We start from the raw sequence: 13,102 nt of genomic DNA on the forward strand, positions 1-13,102 counted from the left end.
CCAGCCCCTGCTCCTCTGATGCTGCTTGGCCTGCTGTGTTCATCCAGCTCTACACCTTGTTATCTCAGATTCTCCAGCATCTGCAGTTCCTACTATCTCTGACCTTTATTTCATTTGTCTTTGTACCCAGCTCAACGTTCTGGTGGCAGTGGCTCTGATTGGAGGATTAACCTTTATCATTGCTGTGGTGCACTATATCCATCAGTCTCCCTATCCCATAATACTGTCCCCTTTGGGTGGGGAGCTGGGCAGCAGACAGAACCATGTGATTGGTGTTTATGGACAGGATGCCAAGGTGTTGCAAGGTTATGTTAGCCTCAGAGAGCAACAGGTAAGTACGATGGGAAATCCACAAACATCACAATATTTCTGTCAATTGTTCATATTTACACTGCACATTAGACTGACTTGCATTCCGAGAGTACCACGCACATCCTTGTGGTGTTCTTCAACCCATTGGAGCCAATGCAGTGCAGGTCCTTCCTATAACAAACGAAAAGCAGTAGCAAATTCCCACAAACGGCAAATCAGTAATAATCAATTAATCTATCTTGGGATGTTGGTTGAGGAATTAAATATTAGACAGGATTATGTCCTTCCTTGTAAAAATTATGCCATGGGTCCTATCATATACTCCAAGGTGGCAAGGGCTACTTCCAACAAGGTGACTCCGCCAGTGCGGCGCTCCCTGGGCACTGACCCTCCGACAGTGCGGCGCTCCCTCGGCACTGACCCTCCGACAGTGCGGCGCTCCCTCGGCACTGACCCTCCGACAGTGCGGCGCTCCTTCGCTATCACATTTGGAATGCTGCACCCCATGGTGGAATAGCTCATGTAACCTCACTGCCCACATGCCCAGTGAAGTTTGACACTGAGATTGGAGATAACATGGTTTTGTTTGTGTGTAGGGGAGTGGTGGGGGGGTGGGGGGAGGTGGTGGGGTAGTGGTGTGCAGGTGTGTGGGGTGGGGGTCGGTGCAGGGGGTGGGGGTAGGGGGGAGGGATACCGTTGTGCCTGTCGGCAGGGACTGAGTGTGTTTTGTTTCTGCCTGTAGCCATTGACTCTGAGCTGTGACCAGTGCAGCATTGTGTCCAGCTCTGGCCAGATGCTGGGGAAGGGCCTGGGGGCTGACATTGACAGCTCTGAATGTGTCTGGAGGATGAACAACGCTCCAACGGAGGGATATGAGGCAGACGTGGGCAGTATAACAACCGTGAGAGTGGTGTCTCACACCAGCACACCATGGCTCCTCCGGCAGAACACCTTCAGCTCCCACCTCAACAACTCCATCTACATTTTCTGGGGTCCTCACAGGAACATGAGGCGTGATGGCAAGGGGATGGTCTATAACATGCTGAGAACTGTTCAGAACCGCTTCCCATCGGCCAAACTCTACACTGTGACAGAGGAACAGATGAGATATTGTGACATGGCTTTTAAAAAGGAGACGGGGAAGGACAGGTGAGGAACACAAGTGTCTTGGAGTGGGCTGACATTTCCCAGGAGGATTTTCTCATGCTGTGTTTTACTGCTACGTGAATGGTATTGTCGCTAACTCTTTCTTCCCCACCTCTCCCTCTCTCTCCCCCACTCCCCACCTCCCCCACTCCCCACCTCCTCTACCTCTCTCCACCCTCTCTCTCCCCCCTGCTCCCCCGTCTCCCACTTTCCACCCCTCCGCCTTCCCCACTTCCCCTCAAATCTCTCCACCCCCACTCTCCCCTTCTTCCCCCCTCCTCCTTTCTACCCCCGCCCCCGCAGGGTGCTTTCGGGCTCCTACCTCAGTACGGGTTGGTTTACCTTCATCGTTGCAATGGAAGCCTGTCGATCCATTCACGTCTTTGGGATGATTAACGCATCTTTCTGCAGGTATGGGACCGGCTCCCCCACCCCAAAACATCAGACACGCCCTTGCCCCCCCCGCAACACCACCAAGACTCCACACAGGCCCCCCTTGTGTCACCAACCACCCTCCTCCCCAGCCTGGGGGGAGTAGTTGAGTTTGTTAACACATGAGCCAGAAAGGAAGTTTGCTTATCAACAATGAAAGGCATCACACTCACATTCACTGGGTTCTCCTGCAGTGATTGGACAGAGAAATATTGCAGAGATCAGGGAGAGACTCTGGGCAGGATGTGTTCACAGCACAGTTACCCCATGGGATAGCCACACAGCAGGGAGAGAGACAGAAAGAGACCCCACGGGGGTGGGTGGAGGGGTGTGGTAAGAGAGCCCCGAAAGAGAGTGGGGGGGGGGAGAGAGGGGGGGGCCCCCGGGCGCGGGGGGAAGGGGGGGGGGCAGGTAGAGAGAGGGGGGGAATGGGGGGCGCAGGAGAAAGAGAGCAGGGGAGAGGGAGGGAGGGAAGGCAGAGGGGACCGAGAGAAGAGGGGGTGAGAGGGAGGGGGGGAAGGGAGAGGGGGGGAGAGGGAGAGGGGGGATCAGGGAGAGGGGGTGAGAGGGAGAGGGTGGATCAGGGAGAAGAGATACTCCACACAGAGAGGGGAGAGAGTTTCAGGTTGTCTTTATTTAGAGGCATAAAGATATACAGCACAGAAACAGCCCTTCGGTCCAAACCATCCATGCTGACCAGATTTCCCAAATAAGTCTAGTCCCATTTGCCAGCATTTGGCCCATATCCCTCTAAACCCTTTCTATTGATTAAACCCATCCAGGTGCCTTGTAAATGTTGTAATTGTACCAGCCACCGTCACTTCCCTTGGCAGCTCATTCCATACACACACCACCCTCTGTGTAAGAAATTTGCTCCTTAGGTCCCTTTTTACTCTTACCCCTTCACCTTCAACCTTTGCCCTCTCTTTTTGGAATCCCCCACTCCAGGAAAATAAATTGTCTATTTACCCTATCCATACCCTTCCTGACCTAATAAACCTCTGTAAGGTCACCCCTCAGCCTCTGACACGCCAGCAAAAATAGCCCCAGCCTATTCAGCCTCTCCCTATACCTCAAACCCTCCAACCCTGGCAACAGCCTTGTAAATCTTTTCTGAGCTCTTTCAATTTTCACAACATCCTTCCTATAGCAGGGAGACCAGAATTGCATACAGTATTCCAAAAGTGGCCTAACCGATGTCTTGTACAGCTGCAACATGACCTCCCAACTCCAATACTGAATGCACTGACAAATAAAGGCAAGCATACCAAACGCCTTCTCCACTATTCTGTCTACCTGCAACCCCACTTTCAAGGAACTATGAGCATGCATTCCAAGGTCTCTTTATCCAGCAACACTCCCCAGGACCTTACTATTAAAGGTGTTTAAGTCCTGCCCTGATGTGCCTTTCCAAAACGCAGCACCTCACATTTATCTAAATTAAATTCCATTTGCCACTCCTTGGCCCATTGGCCCATGTGATCAATGTCTCATTGTATTCTGAGGTAACCTTTTTGCTGTCCACTACACCACCTTTTTGGTGTCATCTGCAAACTTACTAACCTCCTATGTTCACATCCACATCATTTATATAAATGAGGAAAAGTGGTGGACCCAGCACTAATCCTAGTGGCACACCACTGGTCACAGGCCTCCAGTCTGAAAAGCAACCCTCCACCACCACCCTCTGTCTCCTACCTCCAAGCTAGTTCTGATTCCTAATGGCTAGTTCTCCCTGTATTCCATGTGATCTAACCTTGCTAACCAGTCTACCATGAGGAATCTTGTTGAATGCCTTATTAAAGTCCATATAGATCACGTCCACTGCACAGCCTGCATAAATCCCTTCGGTACATCTTCAAAAAACTCAACCAAATTAGTGAGACATGATTTTTTTTATTCATTTGCGGGATGTGGGTGTCGCTGGCTGGCCAGCATTTATTGCCTGTCCCTAGTTGCCCCTTGAGAAGGTGGTGGTGAGCTGCCTTCTTGAACCGCTGCAGTCCACCTGCTGTGGGTTGACCCACAATGCCCTTAGGGAGGGAATTCCAGGATTTTGACCCAGCGACAGTGAAGGAATGGCAATATATTTCCAAGTCAGGATGGTGAGTGACTTGAAGGGGAAATGTGTAGGTGGTGGTGTTCCCATATATCTGCTGCCCTTGCCCTTCTGGATGGAAGTTGTCGTGGGTTTGGAAAGTGCTGTTTAAGGATTTTTGGTGAATTTCTGTAGTGCATCTTGTAGATACTATACACTGCTGCTACTGAGCGTCGGTGGTAAAGGGAGTGGATGTTTGTGAATGTAGTGCCAATCAAGCGGCTGCTTTGTCCTGGATGGTGTCGAGTTTCTTGAGTGTTGTTGGGGCTACACTTATCCAGGCAAGTGGGGAGTATCCCATCACACTCCTGACTTGTGCCTTGTAGATGGTGGACAGGCTTTGAGGAGTCAGGAGGTGAGCTACTCACTGCAGTATTCCCAGCTTCTGGCCTGCTCTTGTAGCCAATGTGTTAATGTGGTGAGTCCAGTTGAGTTTCTGGTCAATGATAACCCCCAGGATGTTGATAGTGGGGGATTCAGTGATGGTAACACCATTGAATGTCAAGGGACGGTGGTTAGATTGTGTCTTATTGGTGATGGTCATAGCCTGGCATTTGTGTGGCGCGAATGTTACTTGTCACTTGTCAGCCCAAGCCTGGATATTGTCCAGATCTTGTTCCATTTAAACATGGACTGTTTCAGTTTCTGAGGAGTCGTGAATGGGCCTGAACACTGTGCAATTATCAGTGAAAATCCCCACTTCTGACCTTATGATGGAGGGAAGGTCATTGATGAAGCAGCTGAAGATAGTTAGGCCTAGGACACTACCCTGAGGAACTCCTGCAGAGATGTCCTGGAGCTGAGATGATTGACCTCCCACAGCCACGACCATCTTCCTATGTGTCAGGTATGACTCCAACCACCGGAGAGATTGCCCCCGATACCCATTGATTCCAGTTTTGCGAGGGCTCCTGATGCCACACTCAGTCGAATGCAGCCTTGATATCAAGGGCTGTCACTCTCACCTCACCTCTGGAATTCAGCTCTTTTGTCCATGTTTGAACCAAGGCTGTAATGAGGTCAGGAGCTGAGTGGCCCTGACAGAACCCAAACTGGGCGTCACTGAGCAGGTTATTGCTGAGCAGGTGCTGCTTGATAGCGCTGTTGATGACATCTTCCATCACTTTATTGATGATCAAGAGGAGACTGATGGGGCAGGAATTGGCCGAGTTGGATTTGTCCTGCTTTTTGCGTACAGGACATACTTGGGCAATTTTCCACATTGCTGGATAGATACCAGTGTTGTAACTGTACTGGAACAGCGTGGCTAGGGGAGCAGCAAGTTCTGGAGCACAAGTCTTCAGTACTATTGCCGGAATGTTGTCAGGGCCCGTAGCCTTTGCAGTATCCAGTGTCTCCAACTGTTTCTTGATATCACGTGGAGTGAATCGAATTGGCTGAAGACTGGTATCTGTAATGCTGGGGACCACTGGAGGAGGCCGAGATGGATCATTCACTCGGCACTTCTGGCTGAAGATTGCTGCGAATGCTTCAGCCTTACCTTTTGCACTGATCTGCTGGGCTCTTCCATCTTTGAGGATGGGGATATTTGTGGAGCCTCCTCCTCCAGTGAGTTACTTAATTGTCCACCACCATTCACAACTGGATGTGGCAGGACTGCAGAGCTTAGATCTGATCCGTTGGTTGTGTGATCGCTTAGCTCCGTCCATCATTTGTTACTTATGCTGTTTTGGCGTGCAAGTAGTCCTGTTTGGTGGCTTCACCAGGTTGATACCTCATCTTCAGGTATAACACAGTGTGGAGCTGGAGGAGCACAGCAGGCCAGGCAGCATCAGAGGAACAGGAAAGTTGACGTTTTGGGTCGGGACCCTTCTTCAGAAATGGGAGAGGGGGAAGGGAGCTCAGAAATAAAGAGAGAGAGGAGGGGTGGGGATGGGGAAGGTAGGCGGGATGGTGATAGGTGAGCGCAGGTAGGGAGTGGTGGGGATTGGTCAGTGAGGGGAGTGGGGCAGATAGGTGGGAGAGAAGATGGACAAGTTGTGTCAGGTCAAGGAGGTGGGGATAAGAGGGAGGGTTAGTCATGGGATGAGGCCGGGGGTGGGGAGATTTTGAAACTGGTAAAGCCCACATTGAGACCCTTGGGCTGTAGGCTCCCGAGACAGAATATGAGGTGCTGCTCGCCCAGTTTGCGGGTGGTGTCATTGTGACACTGGAGGAGGCCCAGGATGGACATGTCGCCCAGGGAATGGGAGGGGCATTTGAAGTGGTCGGTGACTGGAAGGTGCTGTCGTTTGTCATTTGTCATGTACAGAGCACAGATGCTATACAAAATGGTCTCCAAGCCTCCGCTTGGTCTCACCAAAGTAGAGGAGACCACATCGGGAGCAGCGGATGCAGTAGACCACATTGGCAGATGTGCAGGTGACCCTCTGCCTGATGTGAAAGGTTTGTTTGGTTCCTTGGATGGGGGTGAGGGGGGAGGTGTAGGAGCAGGTGTAGCACCTCCTGCGGTTGCAGAGAAAGGTGCCGGGAGTGGTGGGGCTATTGGGGAGTGTGGAGCAGACAAGGGAGTCGCGGAGTGAGCAGTACCTATGAAAGACAGACAGGGCTGAAGAAGGGTCCCGACCCGAAACATCAGCTTTCCTGCTCCTCTGATGCTGCCTGGCCTGCTGTGTTCCTCCAGCTCCACACCTTGTTATCTCTGACTCCAGCTTTGACAGTTCTAACTATCTCATCTTCAGGTATGCCTGGTGCTGTTCCTGGCTGCCCCTCCATTGAACCAGGTTGATCCCCTGGCTTGATGGTAATGGTTGAGTTGGGGATATGCTGGGCCATGAGGTTACAGATTGTGCTGGAGTATAATTCTGCTGTTGTTGACCTACACTGCCTCATGGATGCCCAGTCTTGAGTTGCGAAATCTGTGTGAAAGTCTGTCCCGTTTAGCACAGTGATTTCCCACACACAACGCCATGTTGACTTTCCGTAATCAGTCCCTGCCTTTCCAAATACATGTAAATCCGTTCCTCCAGGATTCCCTCCAACACCTTGCCCACCACCGATGTCAGGCTCACCGGTCTATGGTTCCCTGGCTTTTCCTTCCCACCTTTCTTCAATAGTGGCACCACGTTAGCCAACCTCCAGTCTTCTGGCACCTTACCTGTGGCTACCAGTGATATAAATATCTCAACAAGGGGCCCAGCAATCACTTCCCTAGTTTCCCAGAGAATTCTTGGGTACATTTGAGCAGGATCCGGGGATTTATCCACCTTTGAGTTTTAAGCCGTCCAGCATCTCCTCCTCTGTAATATGGACATTTTTCAAGATGTGGCTATTTATTTCCCCATGTTCTATACCTTCCATATCCTTCTCCACAATAAACACTGATGCAAAATACTCGTTTAGTATCTCTCCCATCTACTGTGGCTCCACAGATCTTTAAGGGGCCCTATTCACTCCCTAGTTACCCTTTTGTCCTTAATGTATTTGTAGAATCCCTCTGTATTCTCCTTAACCCTATTTGCCAAAGCTATCTCATGTCCCCTCTTAGCTCTCCTGATTTCCCTCTTAAGTATTCTCTACCGCCTTTTGAGTCATTTGGAAGTGCTGTAGGAAGGATTAGCCAAGATTCGGAATGTGGTGAAGCCCAGGCATCACATGTGGACAGTCAAAGGCAGAAAATTGTTGCTGGTTGGACACTGGTGGTATGAAGTAACTGACTGGTTGTGTCAATGCGGAGGCTGAGTGTAGAATGGGCCAAAGTACATTGAACAGAGAAACTCACATGGAGCACAGCATCATCATCAGTATCACCAGCAAGTTCACACAGTGGGAAGTGTTTATTATTAACATTCTCTGTATCAGGTTTGAGTTTTCAGATGGTCAGTCTAGCATCATGGGGAGAAATCCCAATTTCACAGCAGTTTCATTGAGAGAACAGTGAGACCAAATTCTAAGGGAAGACATCAGAAGAAAAGAATTTGCATTTCTTTAACACCTTTCAAGTGCTCAGACCATCCCAAAGTAAATTACAGTCTGTTACAGTTCATGTGGGGAGTTGGTGATGGAATGGTACTCTCACCGGTTTATTAATCCAGGGGACAAGAAATCTGAAATAAATAAACCATGTCAGTGATGGTGACCATGACAATTATCATTGATTGTCTTAAAAAACCCTATCTGGTTCACTCATGTCCGATAGGGAAGGAAATCTGCCGTCCTTATCTGGTCTAGCCTACATGTGACTCTCGACCCTTGGCAATGTGGCTGACTCTTGTCTACCCCCTGAAATGGTCTCTCAAGCCTCACTATTCAAAGGGCATTTAGGAACGGGCAACAAATTCTGGCCTTACCAGTGGCACCCACATCCGATAAAACAAATAAAGAATAATATTTGTAGGTCCTCATGCAGTGTGGAGACAACATGGCAAGTTCATTAAATTCCCAGCAATACCACATCATCTGTTTATTCTGATGTTAACGGAGGATCTGTATTGGCCAGGGGAAACCCCATGTCGTTCTGCAGAAAACGGGCTATACCATTGTTTTGATCTCCTGGAGGAGATAGATTAACATTTCTTTCAGAAACACAGCACCTTCAGGCAGGGCTGCAATCTCCCTGTGCTGCAATGGTGTAGCAGCCAGGATTCTCAGAGTCATTTAGGAATTGTTGGTCTCTCTAACATTCTTTAAGAGAATGACGTGGTGTCTTTTCCGTCAACAGCACCGAGGGGCACAGGAACGTGCCGTATCATTACTACGAGCCCAGCGGGCAGGAGGAATGTGCCGAGTATTACCTACACGAGAATGCACAGTACGGGGGGCACCGGTTCATTACAGAGAAAGGCGTCTTTGCAAAATGGGCGAAAGAGAAGAAGATCAAATTCTTCAATCCCACCTGGCAGATCTCCTGATACACGTCAAACAGATTCACCTTCAATGGTGGGACTGCAGCTTCTCCCTCAAATCCCTATCGACACCACCGACACAACCAGACAATGACGTCTCTATGCTTCTACATGTCCTCAATAAAGGACCATGTTATCCCTGTGTCTGGCACATTTTTTTGCTGTCCCCCTGTGCTTTCAGGTGGACTGAAGCTGCTGTGTTTGTTAGAGAGCGTTGTAGTGAAGGTGAGTGAACTGATTGTAAACCTGACACATCGTCAGGAGAAACATTGAGAATAATTCAGCTCATCCCTGACTGTCCCAACTGGGAATGGTACCAAAATCAATGTGTCACCATTTTGTCAGCCAACACTCTGCAAGAATTAACTATGTCAAAGGAGCTGTTCCTGAGGCCTCCTGCAGCGAAGAACAGCACCTCATTTTCTGCTTGGGAATTCTGCAGCCTTCAGGATGTAATATCAAATTGAACAATTTTAAATCCTGAGGCCATGTCCGCAGCCTGACCCTCACACACCAGGCCTTATCATCACATGGGCTGCTACCACCCACTACCCATTGTCAGTCACTAATGGTCCCCATTAGTAGCTATTCATTCCCCCAGGCTGACCTTTAACCACTCCTTTGTCTGTCCAACTGTTTTTCTCTTTCTTTAGGCTCTATCTCCACCTATCATTTACTCACCCCCCCACCCCATCTTCTGTATAAAAGTCATCCTTTTCCTAGCTACCATCAGTTCTAAAGAAGTGTCACTGAACCCAAAACATTAAGTCTGTTTTCTCTCTAAAGATGCTGCCTGACCTGCTGAGTTTTTCCAGCAATTGCTGGTTTTGTTTATGGCCTGTCATTTCCTGTTTTTTCTCTCTCTCTCTCTCCCTCACGCACGTGCGTTCTCACTCTCTCTGCTGCCTGTCTCGCGCTATCGTGTGCTCTCTCGCTGTCTGTCTCTGCATAAAGAAGTCACATTTGCTAATCTCCAATCTATTGGAACAATGCCAAAATCCAAGGAGTTTGGAAAATTAAAACCACACCAATGATCTCACTTGTCACGTTTAGACCCTGCAGTGAAGTCCATCAGAAACTGGGCACTTGTCAGTGCAGCTCCAGCCATTTACTTGGGACCACTTCCTGATGGTTCTGATTTCCCTCAGTTCTTTGCTCCTGCACACTTCCAGATGTATCACTGCTTCTGGGATATAACTCGAACCTTCTATAATTAAGACCAATACAAAATACCAGTTCAATTCATCTGCATCTCCTTATTTTCCCTTAGTCATTCGGTATTTCTATAGGGCCAACACACAGTGTAAGGTTTTACTCTTCAAATATTGATAGAAACTCTTACTATCTGTTTTTAGATTCCTGGCTATCTTTTTCTCACACTCATTTCCCCTCTTGTTTTTAGTCAGACTTTGTGTTTTCACAGATTGAAACCATAAGATATAGGAGCAGAAGTGGGCCATTGATCATGGCTGATCTGATAATCTTCCACTCCACTCTTTTACCCCGTAACCATTGATTCCCTGATGAAAAATCTGCCTCTCTCGGCCATGAATTTAGTTAATGACCCATCCTCAACAGCCCTCTGTGGTAAAGAATTCCACAGATTCACTCCCCTCCTCATCTCTGCCTTAATTTCCCTGAAATTATTCTCTCTGGTCTTCGACGCTTTACCTAAACCCTGTCAATTCCCCTAAGAATTTTGTGTGTTTCGCTGGGATCACCTCTCATCCTTCTAAACTCCAATGAGTCCATGCCCAACCTATCGAACCTCTCATTGGAAGTCCCTCCAGTCCCAGGATCAGCCAAGTGAACCTTCTCCTGACTGTTTCCAAACCCACCGTTTCTTTTCTCAGAATGAGGGGACCAAAACTATACACAAAATTCCCGGATTGGTCAAACCAGTGCCTTGTACAATCAAGACCTCCCTAATTTTATACTCTATTCCCTTTAGATAAAAAGGCCAACATTCCATTTGCTTTCCTATTGGAGCTTTGCAGACTCAGATTTATACATGTGTGTTGGGGAAGGAGGCCCACAGATCCAAAATACATGGAGAGGGAGACAGGTTCACCAGACTCTAATGGAACAGGAGAGCAGGCAAGGGCCATGGCTGCGTTACATCTGTTCCTATAATATTTCATTCAGGGTCCTTTAATGTTTCACATTCAAAATAGACATAGATACTGTTAAAATGATTGTGTGTGTGTGTGTCAGAGAGTGAGAGTATAGAGTTATCGTACTGTGTGTGGGAGTCAAACTGTACTTATTCATACTGTGTGTGTGTGTCAGGGAGTGTGAGCATAATTATTTGTATTGTGTGTCTATGTGTGTCAGAGAGTGTTAACGTTAGTGTCAGGGAGCATCAGCATTGTTGTAGTTATGTGTATTGTGTGTGTGTGTGTGGTGGGGGGGAGGGGGTGTTGAGCAACATGTACACTATACCCTCCCCTTGATTGAAGACTCTAGGACCTGAAATAAACACTGAGTCAGGAGCTGGTCACTGAAATTAAATCAACAGGCCCTAAGAGGTCCAGCAGAGAAGCTGGATTGAGAAGCTGCAGGGAGAGAACCAGTCATATTCAGAATGATCTAATGACCCTTCATCTATTACCATTTTGTTTTAGGCTGTGAGAGTAATTTAGTCCCTGATAACAGCAAGAAGCCAGGCAAAATGCATTTTCTTACACACTGTCTTACACACTGTCAATGTGTTATTGGATAGATTCATTTTGAAGGATATTATAGAGTCATAGAGTCACACAGCGCAGAAACAAACCCTTTGGTCCAACCAGTCCACAATGACCATATTCCCAAACTAAACTAGTCTCACCTCCCTGTGTTTGGCCCATATGCCTCCAAACCTTTCCTATTCATATCTAAAAATCTTTTAAATGTTGTAACTGTACCTGCATCCATCACTTTCTCTGCAAGTTCATTCCACACACGAACCACTCTCTGTGTGAAAATGCTGCCCCTTGTCCTTTTTAAGTGTTTCTCCTCACACCTTATAAATATGACTCCTGGTTTTGAACTCCCCACCCAAGGGAAAAGACCCTTGTCATTCACCTTATCGATGGATCTCATAATTTTATATAAATCTCAATAAAGTCACCCTTCAATCTTCTATGCTCCAGTGGAAAAAGTCCCTGTCTTTCCAGTCTATTTTTATATTTCAAACCCTCCATTCCTGGCAACATCCTGGCAAATCTTTTCTGAGCCTACTCCAGTTTAATAATATCCTTCCTGTACAGGGCAACTGGAACTGGACACACTACTTAGAGGCCTCACCAATGTCATGACATCCCAGTCTCAAAGTTCTGAGCAATGAAGGCAAGTGTGCTAAATGCCTTCGTAACCACCCTATCTATCTGTGATGCAACTTTCAAAGAATTATGGACCTGAGCCATTAGGTCTCTCTGTTCTACAACACTACCCTGGACCCTACTGTTAACTGTATAAGTCCTGCCTTTGTTTGTTGTACCAAAATGCAATACCTCACATTTATCCAGATTGAACTCCATCTGCCACGAGTCAGCCCATTGACCCAATTGATCAAGATCTCTTTGTAATCTTAGATAACCTTCTCCACTATCCCCTATATCACCAATTGTGGAGACATATTACTGTGGTTATGGTGACAAACACAGACCACAATATCACAGAGGTGACTGACTGATCAATGCTTCGTTGTGCTGTCGATACTGGGTGAATGTTACCTGAGTGACTCTCGTGTTTGAATAGTGCCCTGGGCCCTTTAATATCCAGCTGAACAGACAGTAGTCAGGTCTAACTGGGTGTGACAGGTCAGTACCCATACCGTGTGGCCTCACTGACATTCCTCAAAAACAAACCTCTGGTTTTGAAAGAGGGTGTAACGGTAAAGTGACAATGAAGTTTCCATTTTGCCCACAGCGGATCCCTTTAAAATAAAGACACAAACAATTGTTTCATCTTAGTTTTCATCGATCAGTGGCAGAAAATTGACAACCTGCTGCCACCCTCCAAACATCCTCCAAAGTACAGCAATTAGACTCAGGGTGAGCTGTAGTGTTCCTCTATAGCAATTAGACTCAGGGTGAGCTCTAGTGTTCCTCTATAGCAATTAGACTCAGGGTGAGCTCTAGTGTTCCTCTATAGCAATTAGACTCAGAGTGAGCTCTAGTGTTCCTCTATAGCAATTAGACTCAGAGTGAGCTCTAGTGTTCCTCTATAGCAATTAGACTCAGGGTGAGCTCTAGTGTTCCTCTAT

General features: G+C 47.8%; 1 protein-coding gene across 1 annotated transcript; it reads left to right on the top strand.

Annotated features, from left to right (window-relative positions):
- Positions 1–134: 134 nt before the first annotated feature.
- Positions 135–8,995, top strand: LOC109923725 (alpha-N-acetylgalactosaminide alpha-2,6-sialyltransferase 3-like). The gene is made up of 4 exons (XM_048618072.1): positions 135–331; positions 1,055–1,461; positions 1,762–1,869; positions 8,670–8,995. Exons 2-4 carry the CDS (start codon positions 1,106–1,108, stop codon positions 8,857–8,859), a joined length of 654 nt encoding a protein of 217 aa, XP_048474029.1. The 5' UTR covers positions 135–331; positions 1,055–1,105; the 3' UTR covers positions 8,860–8,995.
- Positions 8,996–13,102: the final 4,107 nt, after the last annotated feature.

Source organism: Rhincodon typus, chromosome 38 (assembly GCF_021869965.1).
Source record: "Rhincodon typus isolate 14 chromosome 38, sRhiTyp1.1, whole genome shotgun sequence".
Lineage (NCBI taxonomy): Eukaryota > Metazoa > Chordata > Chondrichthyes > Orectolobiformes > Rhincodontidae > Rhincodon > Rhincodon typus.